This window comes from Indicator indicator, chromosome 31 (assembly GCF_027791375.1).
Source record: "Indicator indicator isolate 239-I01 chromosome 31, UM_Iind_1.1, whole genome shotgun sequence".
NCBI classification, from domain to species: domain Eukaryota; kingdom Metazoa; phylum Chordata; class Aves; order Piciformes; family Indicatoridae; genus Indicator; species Indicator indicator.
The window spans coordinates 7,441,209-7,465,205 of NC_072040.1; the positions used below are offsets into that span (position 1 = coordinate 7,441,209).

Sequence of the window (23,997 nt, forward strand, 5' to 3'; positions counted from 1 at the left end):
ACATCCAAGCCTGACATTAGGTATATATACATATACATATATATATACATATACATATATATATATATATACATATATATATTTGGGACTGACAAATCAAGTGGATAGATTAGAGAGACAAATCAACAATATTTGAGTGGGTACAGGAAGAGAGAAAAAGTTTTTAATCCCCAATAGAGAAGTTACTGACTCCAGACTCTACCGAAGCCTACGTGATTCCAGTGCTGCTCCCACTACCCCACCACATAACAAATCTTTCTCAAGGAACCAACAAGAAGAGATGAGTAAGATTTGAGTTCCACAGTCTCTGGCAGGCATGTAAGGAAACTCCTCTAAACCTTTTCTAGTTTTTGCTGGGTGAAGCGACTACATTTTAGCCCTGGAGAATCAAAGTCAATTGGAGGAAACAATCCTGCCAGCAGAAAAACTGCAAACTGATTTAGAAGCTGTGCTGGGTGATAGCCCACACCCTGCCACTGCCCCACTGACAGCAGTTGCTACTCAGTGTGTTACTTATCCTGCATAGTTACTCCACTTCTTGCAGAGCTGTTCTTCCACTGATCTTCAACCTGCAGCTTGCATCAACTATTAAAAAGTGGATAAAAAAACGTGCTGCACTTTGTGCAAATAAATAGACACAATGAAAGATGCATTAATGCCTTTTTTTTTTCTTTTTCATTTTTTTTTTAATCACAGCAAGGAAGCTCGTAGAAGCTTCAGTAACAAGGCTGTCTTTTTTTTTTTTTAAATCTATTTCTACAGATTTCCTCTTCTTCCCAGGAAATGGTGCTCAGGCAGGAATAACTAAATTCTGAATGCACCATGTGGGAGGAAAAAAAAATAGGGGGGGGAAAAAAAGGTAAAAAAGAGGAAAAAATAGGGGGAAAAAACCCAATCAGCTAATTACAAACCATTAGTGGCCTACACTGTTCCAATTTCTCCATGCCTTTGTCCTGCACTCTCACACTGCTAAGGGATACTGCATCTTTGATCCAGCTCCTACCGCACCACCAGGCAAGCTACACAGAGTTTGGAAGGCCCTATGCAGTCATCGTGGCAGAAGGCTCCACAGCCCTTGCAGACAATCATGGCTTTCAGCCTGCATGAGCATTTCAGTTCCAGTTCATCAGCATTGCTGCTGTCAGCAAACTTCTGAACTGGGAGCTGGGCATTCTGGTTGGACAGGCTGGTGGCCGTGGTGGAGCCACTTCCTAAAATCCCAATCGATTTCTCGATGGCAGATGCTGCCCGTTTGAAGCTTGTGCTACCAAAGTGTATTGTTGGGTAACTTCCACAGAGCTGCTGCTGCTGCTGCTGCTGCTGCTGCTGCTGCTGCTGCTGCTGCTGCTGTGGGTGCTGCGTCTGTATTTTCTGAGCAGCAAGTGGGGGAAAAGGCTTCTGTGGCTCAGAAAGTAAATAGGAAGAGAAATCTGCATTTTTTAATGCAAACACTTTTAACTGTTCTTTCACTTCGTTCTGATCATAGGAAGCTTGTTTCATGCCCAGTTCACAGCTGCTGCTTAAACCTTCCTCAAAAGAAATAGGTTCAGATTTTATATTGCTACAGATGCTTGCTGGCTGAGGCCAACTAAGTCTTTTAGTGGTTTCCATAGTAACTGTCGGTTGTTTTTGATCAGAGGGGACTTCTGCATTTGGGTGAGGAGGGGGAGGAGGTGGCAGGGGTGGAGGGGGAGGAGGGGGATGCACTAATGTTTTACTCTGCAGAGTCTGAGAGGCACTGGCAATGTCATCACCTTCCTTAATTGGAATATTAGGGGAAAACACACTTCCTAGCCTCAGCTGGTGAGCTGCTGTAGAAATATTCACATCTCCCAAGCCCTTCTGTTCCAGGTGTCTGCTAAAAGCAAACGCGTTGCAGCCAGGTGGGCCTTTTGAAGTAGTTTGCAACAAAGCTGCTGTAGGAATGGGGCCTCTTGCAGCCATGGACATTTGGTAAAAATGCTGTCTGTGTGAGGTACTGGCTTCTGCGTGAAAGCTGCCATTTTTATCCATGTGAAACAAGCTCTGCTGGAAACTGCACGAAGGCAGCGGCCTCTTCTGCTGCTTGATCTCCGGGCTGTGAGCGATTCGGCTCTGAATGCCATGTTTGCTCAGCCATTCCTGCTTAAATGGCTGGCCATGCCCTAGCTGATTCATGCCGGAACTAATGACACAAGGAGCCACTTTAACGTCTGTGTCCATCGACACCTTCCCAGGCTCACATTTAATCTGAGCATGCTCCCCTACAGTCCTGGCCATCCTCTTTTTCGGATGGTTTTCACGCTTTCTGATCTGCAGCGGGGCTATGCTGCCTGCTGTGAATCCTTTACCATCTGGGTTAGGAGAGTTGGAAGGATGCTCACCGATATTTCTCTCGGACACTGCTGTTTTACATACTGAGGTAGTTTGCAAAGGCAAGGGCAGCCTGTTAATTTCTAGCTTGGCTCCTGACCTGGGCTGTGGCAGCACTTTCTCTAAAGGCAGATTGCCTTGCAGTAATTGTGTCACCAAGGGATTGTTGGCCTCCACTGATGACAAGCGACAGCTCGAGCCCCCGGCACTGGAAACCCTCTTTAGGGTCTCTGTTGTCAGGGTCAGGGAGTCTTCCATGGAGTCTGCAATGGATGTCTTGGAGGTCTGCGGTGGCTGCGTGCTCGTGGCCATCTCTGCAGGCTGGGCAGGCATTTCAGGTCCTGTAAAATCCTCGGTGTCCATCCTGAAGCACTTGTCAGACTCATTAGCTTCTGATTTAACAGGAACAGCAACGCTCGTCAGAAGGCTCCTGGACTGCAGCTCTGACATCTGCGTGTAACTGGAGGGCTCACTTTTGACACTTTTTAAGCAGTTTTGCTCTGCGTATTCCTTATGCTTACCGGAGTTCAGATGGCTGACCACCGGCTGGTCAGTGCTCATCGCCTCTTCATCATGCCAACAAATTCTATTGTTAGTGTTATACTGATTGGCACAGGCAGCCTCTGCTTCATTTTTAAATGCTGAAGGAACTCTTAATTGCTCAGCAAAACCTTGGCTGGGAGTAACCACCTCAATTAACTTATCTTGAGGAGCAAGAGGCACTTCTCGAAGACTTGAGCAACCTGCCTGCAAGTTCTTGCTGTCTTGCTTTGCTGTAATGGTGATAAAGCTGGAACTGTGCTCAAGGCTTTCACTAGACACCACTTCAGGCCTGCTTATGACAGACACCTGAGGACAGGCTATACTTTGTAAGGCAGCTTCTGTCCTTATGGGTCTGTTCTGCAGGTCAATGCTGTTGTCTGCATTTTCAATAGAAGAAGAAAGTGACAGACTGGAATTCAGATTTGTAGTGTGGTCAACAATGACTTTGCAAGGTATAGACCTATTCATGGCAGTTTGTGTGAAGTTCACTGGCTGAGATTTACCAGAGAGATCCAGTCGGGTTCGTGTTCCAGAGCTTTTTTCTAAGAGATCAGCATTTAATTTAGTAGCATTATCATAGGAGCTTATTGTCACCATGTTACCAGTAAACATTGAAATGGGTGCCCTTGCCACAGAATCTGCTCCTGCAAGGGCCTCACTGCAACTTAAAGCTGACCTAACAGTGGTGTGAATGGAGACAGTGCTCTGCTCGTTACACCCAGTTATGGCTATCTTATCAGGAGGAAATCTGTTGGCAGTCCCCACCGGGGGAATGAGTACAGAACTACTAGAGAGATGATTTGGCAAGTTATGAGCAATAGATGAAGCTGGCACAGTGGCATAGTGACTGGAGACTGTGGTATTCGCATTGCTACTCGGCATCGGCAACCTTTTGTCATCGATGGCACTGGGCAGGGCCGTGCTGTCTATGGAGACTGGTACACTACTGCCATCTACACATTTTGGTCCAATGGCTATGCAGGGAGTATCAGCCCCTTGGATGGTTTTCAGCATATTTATGTTACAAGCTGAAACTGCTGTGTTTGCACTGTCAACAGACATTAAAACAGAGGATTTATCAACAGGACTTGCAAAAGAAAGTTCTTTAATTGCTCCAGACATAGCAGTGCTGCAAACAGACACAGAGACTGAACTTTTATTATAAAGCACTGGCACACTGTTACTTTCAGTAGAGGTAGATGAAATAATTTTCTCACACAATTGTGGCATAGGTATATTTTCATCAGAACTGTGCACAGATAGCTCAGTAGCAGTTTCTGGTAACGTGGCCGTGTTAAGTGACTGCTGCAGTAAGGTGGTGGTCTCACGGTGATGAGCAGACTTGTTGCTAGGGGACCTGCAGTTAGGATTTACTATAATGACACCTGTAGAACCTTCAATCTTTGTGTCAGTAGAAGTTGGTATCTCCAGAGACGAGGTGCTTTCCTTTGAGCTGAACTGCGACTTTGATTCTTTATTAGTCTGGAGTAAATGGGCTCTGGCTTGATGCTTTGCAAATAGCTTGGCCTTCGTTTGCTCCTTGATGTGTGCCAGTGTTCTTGTCTTCCCACCTTCACACGGGGTCCCCATTGCTCCAGAGACTATGCTTGCAGCTGCTGCCACGGCTGCTGCAGCTGCAGCTTCTCTTTGGGCTCTTGCTTGCTGAGCTCGTGCTTTGATATCTGCAAGAGTTCTAGCCCCAGTGTTTCTCCCACTGCTGACCGATGAACTTGGGGAAACTCGAGGCTCTGGTTTAGAAACAGGTTGGCTCTTGATGATAAAAGGTGGTCCGATTTTTGAAAGCTGAATCTAAAGGAAGAAAAAACACAATAATTTTAATGACATCATCAACTCACCCACATCACCAGCTGTCTCTTGAAGGGCCAGGGAAAGGTAATGAAGGGAGTTACTGCTCAGTGCATCTGCACAGAAAAATGCTAGCATTTAATTCACTATTTTATCATTCTACAGCATGACACCTGCATTACCCTGCTCACACTGATCCTTCTGACAGGAAAAAAGATTGAACTGGATGACAGCACGATGCTTATCTGATACCATCTGTCAGACCTGTGTTATAATGCAGCGTATCTAACTGAGAAGATCAACAAGCCCAGTGCAGTGATACTAAAAATGAGCCAAGGACTAAGCACGTGCTGCAAATGTGTGAAAGAATAACCAACATGTAGTGCTTTTGCTCCTTGGTTCCAATGACTAAGTCATTAGGACCAGCCTGTCTGGACAACATATCTTGCCTTTAGATGGGATGTAGCAGGGCCTCCACTGAGCCTGTTTTTCATGGTACACCACAGACCCCTTTAGAGTAATGGTCTAAAAGAAGTGAATCACCAAAGGACATACCTTTTCCTTTCTCACTCACAACTTTACGAGACTTGCTTTAGCACATCTCTGTGATACCTCCCATACTACTGCATTTCACAAAGTGAAATCCTCAAACCTACCAATGTTAAGAATTCAGATATTAAAGTTTTAAATATCTAAAACTTTAAGCAAAGTAATAACCTGCAGAATCGCTGGGATTATTAGTATCTTTCCAATTAGGAGAAGAGATCAAGAGCCCTGGAAGAACTTTATAACTCATACACTCTTTCAGAATACCCAAAGATTGGCAAGAAAAAAAGTAAATTTATTAAAAGGGTCATATGTGGCTAATGCTGTGTCTTCTAGTCTGAAAAGAACAGAGACAAAAACTAGGCAGCATTTGTAGAAGAAGTAGTAATAAAGTATGAGAGAAAGTGAGAGCCAGACAGCAGAGTGTTTAGAACTGGGGTTCTTTCTCCTCTTTTAATTACAAAGGATAGGGGTTTGTTCGTGAGATGACCTAAGAGTCAAATATTTGTTACACAAAAAGCACACAGAATTGATAGTCCAAGATTATTTTTCCAAATGCTTTCCAGTTTTTCAGTATTCTCTTTCTCTGGCTGGAGGCTTCAGGGAGATTCAAAAATTCTTAAGACTCTGCTGGACTGACGGCATCTGATTTTCCACAAGAGATCAGTGGAAATCGATATTAAGATGGCACTGCAATATATAACCATTTATATAACCATACAACTCTGTGCTGCTCTGGAGGGCTGAAATACTTCACTTTTCCTAGCAGTTAAATATTTGGTTGATAAGTAAGCACTCATGCCTAATATTGTGAGGCTTTAACATTTCATGGAATCACAGAATGCTAGGAGTTCGAAAGGACATCTGGAGATCATCCAGTCCAACCCCCCTGCCAAAGCAGGATCACCTAGGGCAGGGCACACAGGAACACACCCAGGTGTGAAAGAGTATCACAAACTCACAATTACTACAAAAAACATTTTGCTTTCTGACTCAGTAGCAACTTGTTTCCACTTTGCGTCACCAGAACCAGTAAAGCTCTAAGTGCTTGATTATTTTTATTATTATAGTCATGACCTTTTTTTATTCCTTAGTGATCTACTTTCCTTTGTGCTTACAGTGATTTGAATTTATTAGGCTAGATAAGAGATGTTCCAAATACGAAAGCATGTCACTAAACTCAGAATGGGCTAACTTCCAATTGCATCACTGCTCATAAAAATAGATTGAATTGAAATATGCTGCCGCACTAGTGATTAAAACAGTTAGCCTATTTGCCCTCCTGGGCAATTTAACAATGTTCAGTGATTGCAGCAGTTAAAAATAAATGCAGAAAGAAGGCATTTCTGATTAATCAGGTACTGGCATTGCAAAGTCATCGGCTTAAGCTCAGCAAACTGGATGTAAAACTTGGCTGACGTCATCACGTCCAAAATGAAAGGGGTCAAAATGCTGAGCCTATATAGAACTAAATTTATGGATCCCTCCATTAGGGAAAAAAAAAGGTTAAACTGGAATTTACTTTCTTTCATAGGAAAGTGACACAAGTATTTGCTTAGTTGGTGTATCTTTGTTATGTTTTGCTTTGCCATCAACACAGATACCTCTACATACATCAATTAGACACTTCCCCCTGACAGGCAGGTCTGTCTCCAATTAATTCTACATGCAAATCTGATGCTTCAGCCTACCCCAAAGCCCTGGGCTTGCAAAGAGATCCCCAGCTATTCTGACTCTAGGTTCTCTTGACGGGTTAAGGCACTGGTTGTTTTTCTTAGTACTGGTATGGTAGTATTTATTATTCATGCTTGCTGAAGAAGTCATCTGCAGGAGAACAAGCAGATAAGACAACTGGGCAATTAGACAAACAAGCAGCACTGTGTAAACAATGGGGAAGCTCTTGAATTAGATTAAGCCAGAGATCCTGGAAAACCTTCCTTCACACAAAAGCTGTTCTGTAGCAAAGACCCCAACTGAACAACTATAGGTATGTCTACATCAGAAGTAATTTGGCATGGTAGGAATGCAACAGCAAAGTGAAATGTCAGCGCTAACACCCCTCACACCTCCACTAAGCTCAGCGCAGGCACTGCCTGTGTCTGCCTGCAGTCAGCAGGGGGGAGACCATCAACCTTCAGTTTCCAAGTCAGCCTGATTACTTATTACTTTACCTTAAGGGGTGGAACTCGGGGCTCTTCTCTGGGTGGCTGATCTTTCTCAGATGGACTCGTTGATGAAGCACTACGGCTAGGCTGATCATCATCTATTCTAGCTCTCTTCTCTTTGCAGATTCCAAAAGTGTGCTGTTCTGCTGTCTTCCTCTTTGGGATCTCTGGGTCTCTACTTTCGTTCCTCACTTCAGGTGATTTTGTGGGTTCTAATGATTTGGAAGAATGTGAGCTCTCTAGACGGCTTTGGGTGATGCCTGTTAGCTTGTGAGATTTACTCCTGCACACTTCAGGGAAGGGAGCTTTCTCTAGAGATGAGGTATATAGTTTATCATGTGGCTTTGATGGAAGCAATTCAATGTTTTTGCCAGCTGATCCTTCTGATAAGACAGCTACCTCTGATGGCAAGAGTGTACCTTTCTTGTCACCTCTTTGCTGAACACTGTGATTTTTAATTTTGATCACCTCAGGAGGAGAGTGTTCCGGGATGGAAGCAATGTAGGGTCTCTCGATTTCAGGATGTGATTTACATGGCTGATGACTGAGGTTTTTGCTTTGAGGCTCTTCCAATACTGAAGTATCAGGTACAATTGTTAGTGGAGCAACTTTCACATTTTCAGGGGCATTCTGAAGCTGCTTTGGCTGAACAATAAGATTCTCTTCTTGAACCACCTTAGGAATGGCAGAGCTTTCCTCTTTCAAAGTGGGAAGAGAGTCTTCCAATGAACACGGTGATTTCCTCTGCTGCAGAATAAGTCTTTCATTGCTTGGGGAATTAGAAATTGGAGATGTCTCTGATGGAAGAGGCAAACTATTTGCCACAGATGCTTCAGAAGTTAGAAGAGAAGACAGTGAAGATGTTTCTGATGTTAAAGGCAAATCAGACATTGGCGAGGTTTCTGATGTTAAAGGTAAATTAGAAGCTGGTGATGCCTCTGATGTTAAAGGTAAATTTGACATCAGAGATGCTTCCGAGGTTACAGGTGAGGTTGACATTGGAGAGATTTCTGACATTAAAGGTGTGTGCAAGTTTTCATCACTAGCCTTTTGCTGAATATCACCTTCAATGTTTTCAGTACTGGACACTTCAGATGAGCAAGCTGTTTCAAGAGATGCTGGCGTACAGGGTTCCTCTGAAGTTGACTGAGTGTCTCCTCCAGGAGACGCAATACACACACATGGTCCTTCTGGACTTACAGAGGAAAAGGAAGTTTCAGAAATACAAGGATTCTCAGACAGTTGCTCCTCAGGGTCACTCTGAAGCTCCATATCCACTGCAATGCCTCCACCAGTGAACAAGGAGCCTTCCAGACCTGCATTCTGCATTTCTGGTGCAATCAGCTCTTTTGCAGACTCAGAATCCTTCTCTGCTGTATCACTGACAGAGTTCGTGGATGAAGCTGATTGTGCTGGTGATATGCAATCCTCCAGCTGATCTATCACAACTGACATCTCCTCCTGAGGGCATTCTGACTTCAACTCCACTTTAATTTCAACATGAGATACAGTATCAGTTACATCATTCATCATGACACAGGACTCAGTGCTGTCTGCAAGCTGTACTGCCTCTGTTTCTTCATTTGTGCCAGCTGGACTTACTGACTCCTCAGAAAACTCATGTTCTGTTTTATGGTTCTCCTCCTGGCACTCACAAATACTTGTCTCAACCTCTTCAGCAATCTCCTCTTGAATGACTGATTCTTCAGGTATCAGTATATCCTCTGAGTCTGCTGTTACTTCCTTTGCAGGAACCGGTTCCATACTACAGAGAGTTGGACAATAATCTTTCTCTGGTAAAGGTGGAATTTTAGTGCCTTTCTCTTCTTGGTCATCAAAGGTTGCTTGCTTAGAAGGCCCAGGTGTGCCAGAAGATCCACACAAAGAATTGCTTTCATCCTCCTCATTGTTCTGCACTGCAGTGAGTTTCATTGATTCCCCTCTCGACATTCCCAATCTAAATAAAAACACACAAATGAAAAAGGTCTTTTCATCACAGACATGATAAAGGAATGAGATCATCTTTCTTTCCCACATCTTTTATTTACAAAAAGGACATAAAGTTCAAAGCAGTGGTTTGGTTAAGTGGTGCCTGAATAATTTACACAGGGCTTTATATATTTTGGAAACCTAACTGCCCAGATTTTCTTATCATTGTTAAAAAACTTCTTTTTTTTTTTTTTTTAAAGAAAGTAATCTATTATTCATTATTGGAAATAAAAAAAAAACCCAAACAACAAATGAACAAGCTACACAGACTCACCACTACTCACACTCTGCTTAAATTTCTGTGTTTTGCCTTTTTTGCTTTATTTACAGCATAAGAATGCAATACTACTACAGTGTGGAAATGCACAACTGTATCTTATTCTACCAGCAACAGTTCTAAAGGAAATTCCTTTTTGCCTCTATGCCTGCACGTAGGCTCAATGCAGCCAGCAACATGGCTTAGATGATGCACTTGAAAGGAAAAGCTATACCTAAACCTAGTCAGGCAAAAATATCTCTCTCAGTTTTGCATTTTGACTGTCATTCCAAATTTGTGAGGAAAATCAAAATAACTCCACGTAAGCCTCATTTTGCATCTCAAGAGTCAATTATAAAGATCTCAGATGAGAGCTTGTGTGGCTTTGCTCCACTCTTCCAGCAAACTAAATATTTCATTCCAGGTAAATTTCTAAATAAACAGATCTATGTATATATTATTCATTCATTGTCATTAAAAAGAAGTCTGTCATTCTTGAGGAGCTAAAATGACACATTTTTATAACCTCTGCATTCATTCTCAGGGGTGAAGGAATTCCCTAGGAATACTTCTCTTTTGAAGGTTTTCTTACCTTTTGGACCTGAAAATATTAGTTCAAAAAAATCTTCCTTGCTTCAACAGCATTAAAAAAACCCAACAAAATAAAAGCCAAGGGCTGTAGAAAATGTGTTCTAACAAAATGTATGCACTCTGATATTATCATTCCCTTCCCAGGACACTGGGGGTACAGGTGTTCAGCATCTTTAGTAAGACTTTCCAAGCAGACTTTGTGCCTCAGTAATTCCATTATAGTAAAAAATACATAAAAGCTTGGCTGAAGCCCTTGGTCTTAAGGATCTTCTAATCTAATTAATTGAAGTTTTAATTTTAATTTAATTAATTTAATTTTAATCAGATAACAAAATAATATGGAAATAAGCAAGCATAAAAGATACTCAAAAACTATGGAAGGAAGGTAACTTGTCAATGTGCAGCCAGAGGACACAGAGATCACAAAGGGTATATGGAAGTACACAATAAACATGTAAACCCACAAAATAGTACAGAATAAACATCTTAAACCCCAAAATCTGTGGGTGAATATTTTAAAACCACTGAACAGATGCAGTGCAGCAATAGCTGTAAATGCAAAAAACCCACAACCAAACTGCTTGGAATTGGCAACCCAAAAGGCACTCTCTGAGTACTTAGTGAATATTTCCTTCTACTAGTGACTTTGTGCACATTAAGTCTCCCTGTGCCATCAACATCCTCCATCCCTGGAGGATTTTAAGGCCTGGCTGGATGTGGCTCTGAGCAACCTGGTCTAGTGCGAGGTGTCCCTACCCATGACAGGGATGTTGGAACTAGATGATCCTTGAGGTCCCTTCCAACCCTAACAATTCCATGATGATTCTGTAACATGCTGAGGAAGAATCCTCTAGAGAGCAACTCAGAACAACAAATTTACACCTCCCATGCTGAATGCATTTCAGAAGATGCGTCTGTCTTCTCTATAGACTCCAGGTTGCCCATACAGTCCAAGTGTAGGTGATTAAAGTTTTGTTTGCCCAGGCTTAGATGAGTAACTTTCTTCCTCTAAAGCTCGTTGTGTAAAGGAGGAAAAGTTATCTCAGGAAAACAAGGAGGAGAAAGAAATCCTCTGCAGTGCTCCAAACTGAATCAGTGGTTTATTCTCTCTTGCTGGCTTCCATATTATGAAAAAATATTACCTGATACTTATCTTTATGGAATGAAAATCAGCAAAGGAAGGAAGGACAGGATAAAGGTGAATGCAACTCACATAAATGCTACGCAAATATACACATTCTAGTAGCATTTTGAAGAGGAAGGTGTGTAAGAAAAGTTAAGATAATGCAGGATTAAGGCCAGCAGGACGTGTATTGAATATTTATTGGTAGTTTTTCCCATACTGGAAATGCTACTATCTTGAGGAAGATACTGCAGTGAAGAAAAAGGCTTTCAAAAGAGGAGAAGGCTGAAGATCAGCATATTTAAGGCAGTCTCAGGTTACAAGATAAAGAGCTGATCTGTCTTCCTTAGAGAAAAAGACATCCAAAGTTTGCAAAACAGCACAAAAATATGAAGACAGCAGTAAACAGCCCTCAGTGAAAGTGATAAGGATGGGATCCAACAGATAAAGTAAGGGCACACTGTCAACAAATTATAAGTGCTCAAATAGCTACTCAAGGCTACATGGATACTGATATTTTAGTGCTGTGCTAAGAAGCACCAGGGAAAAGGAAAAAAAAATCATGAAGGATTAAATCAGCAAGAACATTCAGAGGAGGTCCACCCAAAATTAAAGCTTTCATTTAGTGAGCTGGCTGTACTGTTTGACACGTAACTCTCTCAAGAGTGGGAGAAGAAACAACAGATTGAGACAATAGAGTATAACCCTTGCAATCCTGGGGCAACAAGCCAGGAGAATGTGGATTTCTGGCAACATGCATCAGCTGATCCTAAATAAATGACTGCAGAATGAGGTTATTGCTATTTAAACACAGTCAGAAAGAGGAAAACCGAACAATGTGAGGAAATGGAAAGAGAACACAAATGGATGGAAGTAAACAGTAAGTAACAGTCCCGTGAAAAACAGATAAAAGCAAACACAAGAAAGCCAACATCAAGAAACACATCTAGACCCTCTGAATGCCATGATCTGGGCAGTGTGTAAAAATGTTTACAAAGATTCTGCATCTCTTAATGGTCCTTCTCTAAGTGTATGGTGAAACTTGGATTTACTTACAGAACATGAAAAGAAATTAGTTGAGGTCAGAGCAAAAGCACCACACACTGACTGTGAAGGCAGCAAGTTAGACTGCAAGAGAGATGCATTTTGCAGACAGTGTTCAAGAGAAATAGCTCAAGAAGCTTTCAGATCTGCTACCTCAGTTGAATCAACATAGCTGAAAAAGAGACAAAGTATGACCACACTCAAAGTCAGTTTAAAAACCAAAGAGAAAGAAGGTTAGAGAAGCCACAATATGTGGAAATGACAGCAAAAGCTACCATTCAGTCAGCAAGTAATGAGCAAAAGTGCTTAAATCTGGCCAAGCAGCAAAGAAGCAGAATCTGCCCACATAACTTTCAGGAAGAGAATGCAAGTGAAATAAGGCGAGCTGGGGAAAGGGCAGGGGGGATCAGATTTAATACTGTAGTCAAAATGTAAATTATGTGCAAGATGACATTTTGCATAACAATGTGGATGTCAGGAACCTATCAGCCCAAATGACATGTATCACTGCAGACTGAGTAATTATCTGCCAACCATTATAGTGTCCAGCATTCAGCTAGCACGGCAGGACTGCTGGCTCTGGAAAATGAGGAGCGTCGCTCTCTCTGCGTGTGACAGTCATTTGGGACTGAGGAATAGCTTCAGCTATTCCCCAGTTCAAGAGGGACAGGGATCTACTAAAGAGAGTCCAATGGAGGGCTACCAGGATGATTGAGGGACTGAAGCAATGCCCTATGAGGAGAGGCTGAGAGTCCTAGGGCTTTTTAGTCTGGAGAAGAGAAGACTGAGAAGGGATTTAATAAATATTTATAAATATCTGAGGGCTGGGGGTCAAGAAGGTTGGGACAGGCTCTGCTCAGCTGCACCCTGGGATAGGACAAAGGGCAATGGAGAGAAACTCCAGCACAGGAGGTTCCACCTCAACATGAGGAGGAACTTCTTCACAGTGAGGGTCCCAGAGCACTGGAACAGGCTGCCCAGGGAGGTTGTGGAGTCTCCTTCTCTTGAGACTTTCCAGGCCCATCTGGATGTGTTCCTGTGCGACCTGTGCTGGATTTTATGGTCCTGCTCTGGCAGGGGGTTGGACTTGATGATCTTTGTAGGTCCCTTCCAACCCTCAAAATCTACTTCTTGTGGAAGGCACTATGCCAATACCTTACATAGTCCTTCCCTTCGTGAGAGGCTGGTAAGTGACTCTTCTCTTGACATGCATATGAAAAGCCATTCTGTTCCTAACCTAAAAACCTAATTCCTATCTTTTGATACTAAAGGGATCAACACCTGGGCCACACTGGGGTCTCAAAGCTGTTAAGTCAGAAATGAAGTACTTGACAGTAAGAAAGTCTGTCACCCTAGAATTTTCATTATTCATAAAGTGGTGTAGAAATATTCACACAGAGAGGAAGCACCTAGGAAGGATGTGCAAAAGAAAATATTAAAATTGTTCTTTCCATTTGCTTCCTTGTTTTCACTACATTTCCCAGTGGTTCAAGGCAGTGGGTAGTGAGAGGTAGCATTGTTGCTGTAGAAACACTGTAGTTAATGCCTTAACCTTTAAGTTAATCACTTACATGAATGGTTCCCTGTGCCCTGAGTTTTCTAAGTAAAAAACATCTACCAACAAAACTAAGACATTTCATGTGATGATGGTTCCCAAGGCACATTTTTTCTGCTAAGTATTATGCATCAATTCCATTAAAACATAAATGAAAAAAAAAATCAATAACTTTTAAAGAATTAGTTTATACTTTATAATACTCAATTCTTTTAATACTTTAAAAACAGATTTAATTCTAAGCATTGATGGACTGACCTTTCAAAGCAAGTTTTAAAAGGGCAATTCTTGAATTTTAAAAAATATGAATCTCTTTAAATTTGGGGGTTTTAAACACCTGAATATAAGAACTGACTTTTCAGCAGTTGCAGAATGCCATCTCTGTATCATCACCAATGAAAATGGGCTGACCTGTCCCCGTTGTGCACCTGAAGTGATACTACCTAATTAGTTTCAGTCAGTTAAGGGTATTTATTTATTCCTTGCATCTCCCTTCTAAAACTAGACTAGTCATGGTCACTTGCATCAGTCTCTAGCCAACATTTCTTCCATGTCAATACTGTACTCCAGCAAAGGGCCATCTCAAACAATAAGAAACACCATTTGGATTTAGAAATTTTGCAACTAGCTCAGAAAAAAAAATAGAAGAAATGAAAACATTCCACAGAAATATCTCTACTGGGCTTTTAGACTGCAGAAGCTGGTTTTGGTTTTTTGCAGGAGGAGAGAATTGCCCTAATGCTATCTTTTAAAAGATAATTAGAAAATGCTCACATGCCTGGGCCTTGTGTCCTGAGCTCTCCTTGGAATGAATTTTTATGGGTGAGTTATGAACCTTTAAAAATGCAATTGTAATGCAAGGGCAGACATACCACTCTAATTCTCCCCACAACTTCTTATACTGGGGAATGACTGCCTTTGATAACTGCTTTATTAAGTTTTACAGCATATGACTGTGCTATGTGAAGCAGAGAATTATATTTTCATTTCCTCCTAAAAGAAAATAAAATAATAATTAAAAAAAAAGCTTTTATTATTTGCTTCAATACTTACTTTTCACCGTAAAACCTTTCAAAGAATTTTTCTTTCCAAGGTTCTGTTTTCTTCTCCTTTTCAATCTCTTGTCTGATGCGCAGCTGCATTTCTGGTGTAAACTCTCCTAGAAAACAAATACTAACATATTGAATAAAAGTTGTCAAGGATTAGCTTAATATGGCTAACTAGAAATTTACAGACAGAAGGAAATCACACACAGTGATGTCTCTTACATCCACCAATCCCAAGGGGAAATAATGAAAACCAAAAGCAAGTGGGACATGGAAAGATTTAATTTGCCACACACCATCAGTGTTTACAATGTATATTGGTGGGATTTAGTTACATGCATTTATGTTTGCAAAGGCCTGGCAGTGATGAAAATGCTTGTTTGGGGTTATTTTGTTTGGTTGGTTTTGTTTGTTTGGTTTTTTCAAACTGCCAAAATGAGCTGCCACAGCAAGCTGTAGAAGTGTACACTGCACTCACAATGCAATCAGCAATTTCCCCTTTGCTGAATTACTGGTGTACTACACTTGCTATTCTAAAAGTAGTTTGCAAACGTAGGAAGAGAGACATTCTTCATAAAAAGAATTAACCTTTGGCAAATCTGAGAACAAGTGGAGAGTTACCTTCTGCCAGTCGCTGCTTCCACCCCTGTGCTGCATAGGCGAAGAATTCATTATTCAGAGCAGAGCTACTGAGGCGCAAAACTCCATCACTCCCCATCTAGAAAAGAAGCCGATGGCAGCAGAAGATCGTGTCAGAAACAGTGTCAGCTGAGATTACAGAAAACCAGAGCTCCAGTTAAGGGAAATGGGGAGGGATAGGGAGTGGGCACAATAAAGAAAATTACCTACTACTACTAAAGCAGCATTTTCATTACAGTCCTTACTGGAAATGCCAGTGGGCTAACCCAGCACCAGTGTGATCTCTTCAGTCGTCAGTAATACTGATGATAACTCAGTTACCAACTGACTGATGTTTTGTAATCACAGCCCTCTAGCTTGAGCCTATGTCTAGAGCACAATCAAAAATCAAGATCATTATTGTAGTTGTGCATCTGCAGGGAATATGGTACAAACCAAATCAGTTACAGATTCAGAATGGGTTGGGTTGGGAAGGACCTTAAAGATCATCTAGTTCTAAGCCCCTGCCATGGGCAGGGACACCTTCTACTAGAGCAGGATGCTCAAGGCCTCATCCAACCTGGCCATGAACACCTCCAGGGGAGGGGCATCCACAACCTGCCTGGGCAACCTGTTCCAGTATCTCACCACCTTCACTGTAAAGAATTTCTTCCTAATCTCCAGTCTAAATCTCCCATCTTCCAGTTTAAAGCCATTGTCCCTCATCCTTGTAAATCAAATAGAATGAAGACAGAAACTATTTCTGAATGCTATTTCTGAATGAACCTAATACTCTTGTTAGCAAATATGCTCTACTGGCAGAATAACCTTAACCAAAAAACCAGTGGAAACACAGCACTAAACCTAAAACAAGCTACACATATCATTCTATACCCATCAATAGTGAAAACTGTGGAAGAACATCATAATTATTACTACTTTCTACATCTGTCAAACCAGCACATTTTCCAGCATAGTAACATGTGTTTTAGCTATGTAACATCCCCTGATTCTCAGTGCTTGTTTCAAACTGGAGGAAGAAAGAAGCAGACGTGTCAGAAACAGTAAGTGCTGTTTAGCTGTATGTCCCTTGCTGAGCTCTATATTTCACTGATCATATTGGCCCCACCTTCAGAACAGCCTTGGGTAATTTGCTCCTTGCCTGGCTAACATCCTGTTCCACAATAATCTCATAGGAGTAAACCAGAAAGATGTGAAATAGGAGAGACAGAGTGATAAGCATGGACTCTGAAAACCAGGCAATGCTAAAGGCATTTGGTTACAGCAAAAAAATTGTATGTGTATGGTAGTAGGGTCCCTCAGGAGCATATAAAACTCCAGCACTGCTGCCTGTGATTTCCTGCTATATGGCATTGTTTTGCCAACAAGTCATAGGATTTGCATTTAACTGGGGTGGATATATAATGCTGCTACACTTCTCATCGTGTGGGTTGTGGAACACTTGCATATTAATTGCAGATAGGCTATGACTAAGGCTGAAATTGGATAGAAACAGTGAAACGTGCAACAAGAAAATAAAATCAGTGAGACAAAAGGCCATAAAGAACATGTGTGTATTGTATATAGCAAACTGGTGTGACCCATTTTTTTTTTTTGCACAAATGAGCTTTTTCAGAATTATGTACATTCCAGAATGAATATATTCAAGTGAGATTTTTAGGCCCCAAAGCCTTTTACACCTGAACAACCAAATCTGAATATGGTAGAAAACAGCACTTACACAGTTTCCTAAAACAGATGAGAAGTTACAGAGAAAACAATCACAAGTTACAAAATAAAATTATTTGTTCCTCAAAGAAAGGTGCTAAAGGCACTTTCAGCTTCAACATAAAAGGAGATGAAATAGTAACACACATTCATGCCAATGTAGGTTCTACTCCAAACTTCAGTAAACTCAAGATTTTAGCCCATGTTTTCGAGGAAAGAGCAATACAGACATGAAATTGTTATTCTCATGTTTAACTCCGTTTAACTGCAGGCTGTCTCTGAAAGGCATGGTCCTGAAACTCCATTGCTCAGCTGATGGCAAAGAGTTGAACAGTATTGCTAGCCAGACCAACAAATCTCATAGGAAAGTAATCATTTGCAGACAATAATTTTCTGTTAAATCAGCATGATGATTCAACTTATCCTAAGGTCACAGGATCATTAAATCTCACACAAAGTTGGAATGTACTGCAAGAGATGGATAGAAAATGCCATTTTCCCAGCATTAATCCACTTCCAGATTGCACTAAGCAGACTATGAAACTGTAGCCAAGTGTGATTGAGCTATTTCACCAGGCTGTGTAAATCAAGAGCATTATGAAGACGGCCAAGTTATATTACCATGTGAATACAAGAACAGTGTCAGCTTCGTTGTAACCCTGTTATTGGAAGGACATGAAAAAGGCAAGATTTGTAGCAAGAGTTACTGTGCCTTTTATTTTACTAGCTTGGGAAAAAAAAAAGTGCCAAGTTTTGGGGTGCACAATTTCTTATAAGGTGTGAACTGCAAACCCCAAACTAAATGCCAGAAAGATGTTCAACCAAATTCAGATGTTAACTGGTCCACCTGAGAGCAAAGCACAGGCTGAACCTTCAGAACAGAAAGCAAATGTTAGGAAGGTCATAGGTAAAGTTTATTAGTTCTTGTGAACCAGAAAAAATGCCAAGCAGTAAGTAACTGTGGAAGAAAAACACAGAAGAAAAAGAGCAGAAAGGGAGAATGGGAAGACTGCAGATCAAAAATACGATGGTAAAGATGCTCAGGTTAAGAAAAGTGTGAAGAACAAACTGAAGAAGTCACTGCTGACTTCATGGTAGTCTATGACATTAGCTAACAAATTCTAGTGATGTCTTAATTTCTTACCTCACCCAGAGAACGTGTTTCCACCTAAGGCAAGAAGTTACAGTGGAAACTGAAAATTTTGAAGCCTACGGGTCTATGCTCTGATGACAGAGACAGCACAATTAACCACTAGCTCTAAATTAGAAGTTGGAGAAACATGCCAATAAAGCAGTTCTTAAATACACTATTAATTTTTATGGTATTTAAAAAGTGCTGCCCAACAGAGACAGTGTGCTAATGAGCTGGAACAACAAACATTTCTTGGAAAGTTTATGTTTTATTCTGCTGAGCTTTAAATTTCTCGTTTTCTGATTAAGCACAATGGTAGAATTATGTTTTCTAATTCATAACTCTGTGCAGAATTCACAATGGCTTTTAGCAGTTCCTCTTCTCATCACAGAAAACAAAACAAAAAACACCACTCAACCCCAAAACATATCTGCTAAAAGCCAACATCTGTTTGCATTACAAAGCAAATGTCAAACACTTGTATCAAGAAGAACTGAGTCATCTCTCTCTTCTTTTTCTCCAAGTTCTACTGAAAATCTAGCAAAAAAAGTAATTGCAAGCTTCAGAATAGACTGCAGCACCATAATGCATATCTCAGCCTGCACGAGTTTCTACCAAGTGGACACCCTCTGAATGCAGAGTACTGTGAACCAGGTGAGGACTTCGGAACACACACTTTGGTGCTAGTTTTTGTGCTCTTCTTACACTTCCATTGTACTGGATAGGTCAACCATGTCCAAAGTCATGTTTGCTGATCCTATACATTTCCACCAGTTCCTACTGGTGATCATGAAGCCTGATGCATTAATTGGTCTGTGTCTTTGCCAGTAAACCCCAGATCTTCACATGCTTAACACCGAGCTTGGTGGTTCAACTTGTAGCAGGAGTGAACTTCTCTTTCAGAGTTCCTACTTCGTAACACAGGCTCAGACTACTTCAGCCACCCAAATGCAGATGTAAGCAGTAACCACTTATAGCTACTGACCATTTGAATAGAAAACATTGATCTCAGGGTCCTACAGACACATTCTGGGCAGATAAAAGCCAGAACCCTCAGGGACCTCTAACCTTTAGATGAAGTAGGGTACTAGACTACCACTGTGCATAAGTATACAGTTAAGTAACTTGCTTGCTCCCCCTGTCTTTAAGCTCTGGAGACTACATGCAACGGCTAAACCTAGGGATCTGTTAATGGTTTTATCAGCAGTGACAGACATACATTGGAAATGAACTCCTGGTTTAATAGGTGCCATAGACAGAATGGCTTTAGTATCTTCACCCATGCCCCAAGAAGGTTTAGAGACATAGCAATAGATAAGCAAAGATGGAAAACAGCCCTCACATGCTGTAAAGAGAGACTTGCTAATTTCTCAGGAATTTGAATGCTGTATTTATATATGGGGCCCAGTAATATGGGCAAATCAAATAAAATATTGTTCTGTGGGCCACTGCCAAAAGAAGTTTATTTATAAAAAGAGGGCTTAAAGAAGGGGTCAGTGTGATGACAGTGGTACATTTATTTCAGTCTTTGTTGGTGGAACACTAATGCCAGAACTACAAATGGTACGTAGGAGGAATTGGAAGATTTTGTTGACAATCAACATTTTGACTTAATTGGCAAAGTGGAGATCTGATAATTGATATGCCTGATAGTAGTATAAAAGACTAAAGCTTGTCTGGGGAAAAATAAGAAAGAAGAAATGACAACAGAATGAAAAACCAATGTGTTTCAAGTAGGCATATCTTCATAAATGCAGAAATACTTGGGAGCATCCCCAAGAATGTGGTGCTAAGGAAAAAAAAAAAAAGCTAAAGAAACCTCACAGTTTTTTAAATAAACAATACCCACCACAGGGAGTGCAAAGCCTCCTGCAAAGGAAGAATGGGGATTGTACAATGAGACCACATTGTCTTAGTTAGGACCTCACTGCTGATCTCACAGCATGCAGGGAATGGAAATGAGGTCAACTTCCTAAGTGAGAATACCACAGCAGAACATGGTATAGTGGGCCAGATTCAGACAGAGCTAGTGAGGGACACATCAAACTCAGGAGGACATAATTCTGTAAGTATGATGAAAGATAAAGTTCACTGTGCAACATGGAAAAAAATAAAGGGATACAGAGACAAAGCTAATGTTCATAGTGCCTTTTTTGCATCCATCTTCACCACGAAGCTGCTGCATTGGAGCATCTAATGTAATTAGTATCAGCAACAAAAGGCGAGAGGGTAAGATCTTACCCTTGAATAAGCAAGGGGCTGAATAAGTACTACTTAAATGCATTCAAATCATTTGGCCTTGATATACTAGCCTGTTAAATGTCCAATTATGACCTATTTCAGAAGTTTAAAAGACAGATTTCAGAGCAGTGAAGAGAATGGCAAAACTGTACGTGTATAGCATATCTGTATCACCCGTGTCTGAAGAGGGGATAAGCACAGCTAAGGACTTACAGACTAAACTAGCTTCAGAAGAACTCTATGGTGTACACACAGAAAACTGATTCTTTTTTTGGGGATGCCCTTGGGTATCCTAAGATATTCATACAGACACATTCTGGGCAGATACAAGCCAGAGTCTACAGTGGACCCCTAACCTTTTGAAGAAGTTGGGTACTAGACTACATACCACTGTACAGGCGAAGTCTGTGGTTAAATATCTTGCTTGCTCTGCCTGTCTCCAGGCTCTGGAGATTATGTGCAATGCTTAAAGCACAAGATACCACACTATACAGCACTGCCTGGAACTTAACAAGGAGCCGAGCAACAGCCAACACAGATTTGTCAAGTATAGGTCACGTTGAGTCAGTCTATTTTCTTTCTGACAGCACAAAAGCCCTTGTGATAGAGGAGAAACAGCACACGTTTTATATCTTGATTTTTAACAATGCAGGGTCAAATGACCTTTTCTAAGTAAAGCTGAGATATAGAAATTGGAATTAGGTGGCTACAGAACTACTCAGAACTACTCCTTACTTAGGGAACTATTAATTATTTATTTATTACCAGCTGGCAGGCTGCATTTCAGGGGTAAGAGAAATGAATTTGAAAATAACCTCAGTCAGAGAGGGACTGAGTACCTTGAAATCTACAACTGAACTTCAGAATTCTCTTGATGTATTTTGAGAAGGACCACGGAAACACAAAGGATAAGAAGGGCATTGCAACACTGGCAAATGCAAAGTTTCAGACTCCTGTAGTAACACATAACTAGAGAAACCTAAAATGAGGAAACTAAATGGCTTCTGTGTAAAAAATTATCTGTGGCTTATGAGCACATGGGCTGGCCACAGGCTGAAGAGGAGTAAACCTGGCTATAAAACTGCAAAGGTGACACAGCACTGGAGGCTGTAAATAGGAGTACTGTGTAAAAACACAGAAATCACTTTTGCTCCCCTTGGTGTTACTTATCACTTGAGCTGGAGAAATATGTTCAGTTTTGATGCAACTCAGAACAGGTACAAAGTCCAAAGGAAGAAATGAGGCAGATTCAAGGTCCTAGATCCACAAGCACTGCATTAATGAATGGTACTCCTCAAGAAACAGGGAGATGAGGAATGGGTTATGGCCTCCATGTTTGTATTGTAAAATGAACACTGTAATCTCCGTGCTCTCTGATGGTAGATGTAGATGCTGAACTGAATAAAGAGTAATAGTCAGAACTGAAGTGAGAGAGATTCAGATTAGACATTGAGAGGAAGACTGAGGCATGTCGGGGTAAAGAGATCATAGAATCATAGAATAATAGAATGGCTTAGGTTGGAAGAGACCTTAGAGATAATCTACTCTGACCTCCCCTCCATGGGCAACAATGCCTCTCAACTAGACCCAGCTGCTCAAGGCCTCATCCATCCTGGCCTTGAACACTCCAAGGGAGAAGGATTCACAACCTCCCTGGGCAACCTATTCCAGAGTCTCACCACCCCTGTACTGAAGAACCTCTTCCTAAGATAGTTTAAATATAAACTAATAATAGTGTTTCACGGTTTACAAAGCTAAAGGACAGTATATCAAATTACCATTTATTACATCATGAAAAAGAAAACTAAAAGCACTCTTGCACTCACCTGACCAACTGCCAACCTTTTCTTTTTTTTTTTTAAAGAAAGATATTTAAGTCAGTCCTTGCATTCTGCCTTCAAGGCCTCTAGCCTCCCAATGCACTTCCAATGGAGTCGCTCCATTCAACCTGGTGTAAGTGACCACAGCTCAAGGTTCAGCCTCTCATTTGGGCAGAACAACCTTCAGAAACAGTGCAGTTTCCTAAGATAATGACTTAGCTTTGCCTGTATGAGATTTAAACCTCAGAATGCAATTAGTTCCAAAATACTTTAAATGGATGTCACAGGATGGAGCATTGCACTATCTTCTGGCTCTGCTTGCAATGCAGACACACTCTTGGTTGCTGCAACCATCTTTCTCAAACACAAACCTCTCACATCAGCCACCACAATTGTTCTTCATGATGGCTGCAAAGAGCTTTGCTCACTCATCAAAACTACTTTGCTAGCATGTGATAACTTGAGGTATATTAAGAGCTAGGTTAGATACTTTCTGTTCCTAAGGCTGAGTATGACACCCCTGCACAACAGACTTCTCATTAAGCCCAAGAACCAGAAATTATTATTGGGAAATACAGAATGGCTGCAGAGGGCATTACAAGGCCATGTGCTTCAGCCACACCAATGTTTTCTAGAAAAAAGAAAAAAAGTGTTACTGCTGCAAAATGGACAAGGCACTTAAAAAGGGGAAGAGAACTTACTACTGTATGTGCTCTTGTCAGTCCCTGGGCTGCTCTTTTCAGTCTCTGGGCTGTTTAATTTCTGACTGACACATTCTTCAGAAACTTTAACAAGACCTGCTTGCACTTATATAAGCTGAAATTCCATATAATAATGCAAAACAATGATTCTCCTGTTCATTCTTTTGGCTAATGATCTCGGAACCAATTATGTCAAGGAGTTCTCCATAGCTAGAGCTCTCCCTGTCAAGTGACAGTTGGCAGTTAGGAGACTTAAGTTTTAACCATCTGAAAAATACTTCTAAGTGAACTGGCATGTATTTCTAGTATAAAAATCATTGAAGAAGTTTCTCTGTTTCCTGTAGAGTACTGCTGACTGTTCAAGTATGCCATTACCTATCTAAAAGTCATTTTTCCACTTACACAACCACCACTCAAAGAGATTGTGATAAATGGGACCGAACTAAAAGGATGCCCTACCAGTTGGCAAGTCTATAATAGAGAATGAGTGCAAATGCACTTGGGTAAGAAAAGGCAAAGCAGCTGTAGTTGTCACCAAAGAATCTGTAAGTTCTGTTAAACAACGGCTGCATTTCTGCTACACAACTCAACGTTAAGCAAAGCTTCTAGATTTTTCAGGAGTCAGCAATTTGTGAGTGGTACCATATGGTAACAATGCGAGATAAAAATCAGCGCTTGAACTAACCCCTGAGAATTGGAAGGAACAGCTCGTGTAGATAAAGCTTGTGAAGGATGACATAA

General features: G+C 41.1%; 1 protein-coding gene across 1 annotated transcript in view; it reads right to left on the minus strand.

Annotated features, from left to right (window-relative positions):
* Window positions 1-999: 999 nt before the first annotated feature.
* ASXL3 (ASXL transcriptional regulator 3) overlaps window positions 1,000-23,997 on the minus strand; it is a 112,362-nt gene continuing 89,364 nt past the window's right edge. Inside the window, exons 11-14 of the mRNA XM_054394661.1 lie at window positions 15,638-15,734; window positions 15,024-15,129; window positions 7,419-9,369; window positions 1,000-4,704 (exon numbers count right to left, since the gene is read on the minus strand). Coding sequence (XP_054250636.1) covers window positions 1,000-4,704; window positions 7,419-9,369; window positions 15,024-15,129; window positions 15,638-15,734 — 5,859 coding nt within the window. The remainder of the gene's footprint in view (window positions 4,705-7,418; window positions 9,370-15,023; window positions 15,130-15,637; window positions 15,735-23,997) is intronic.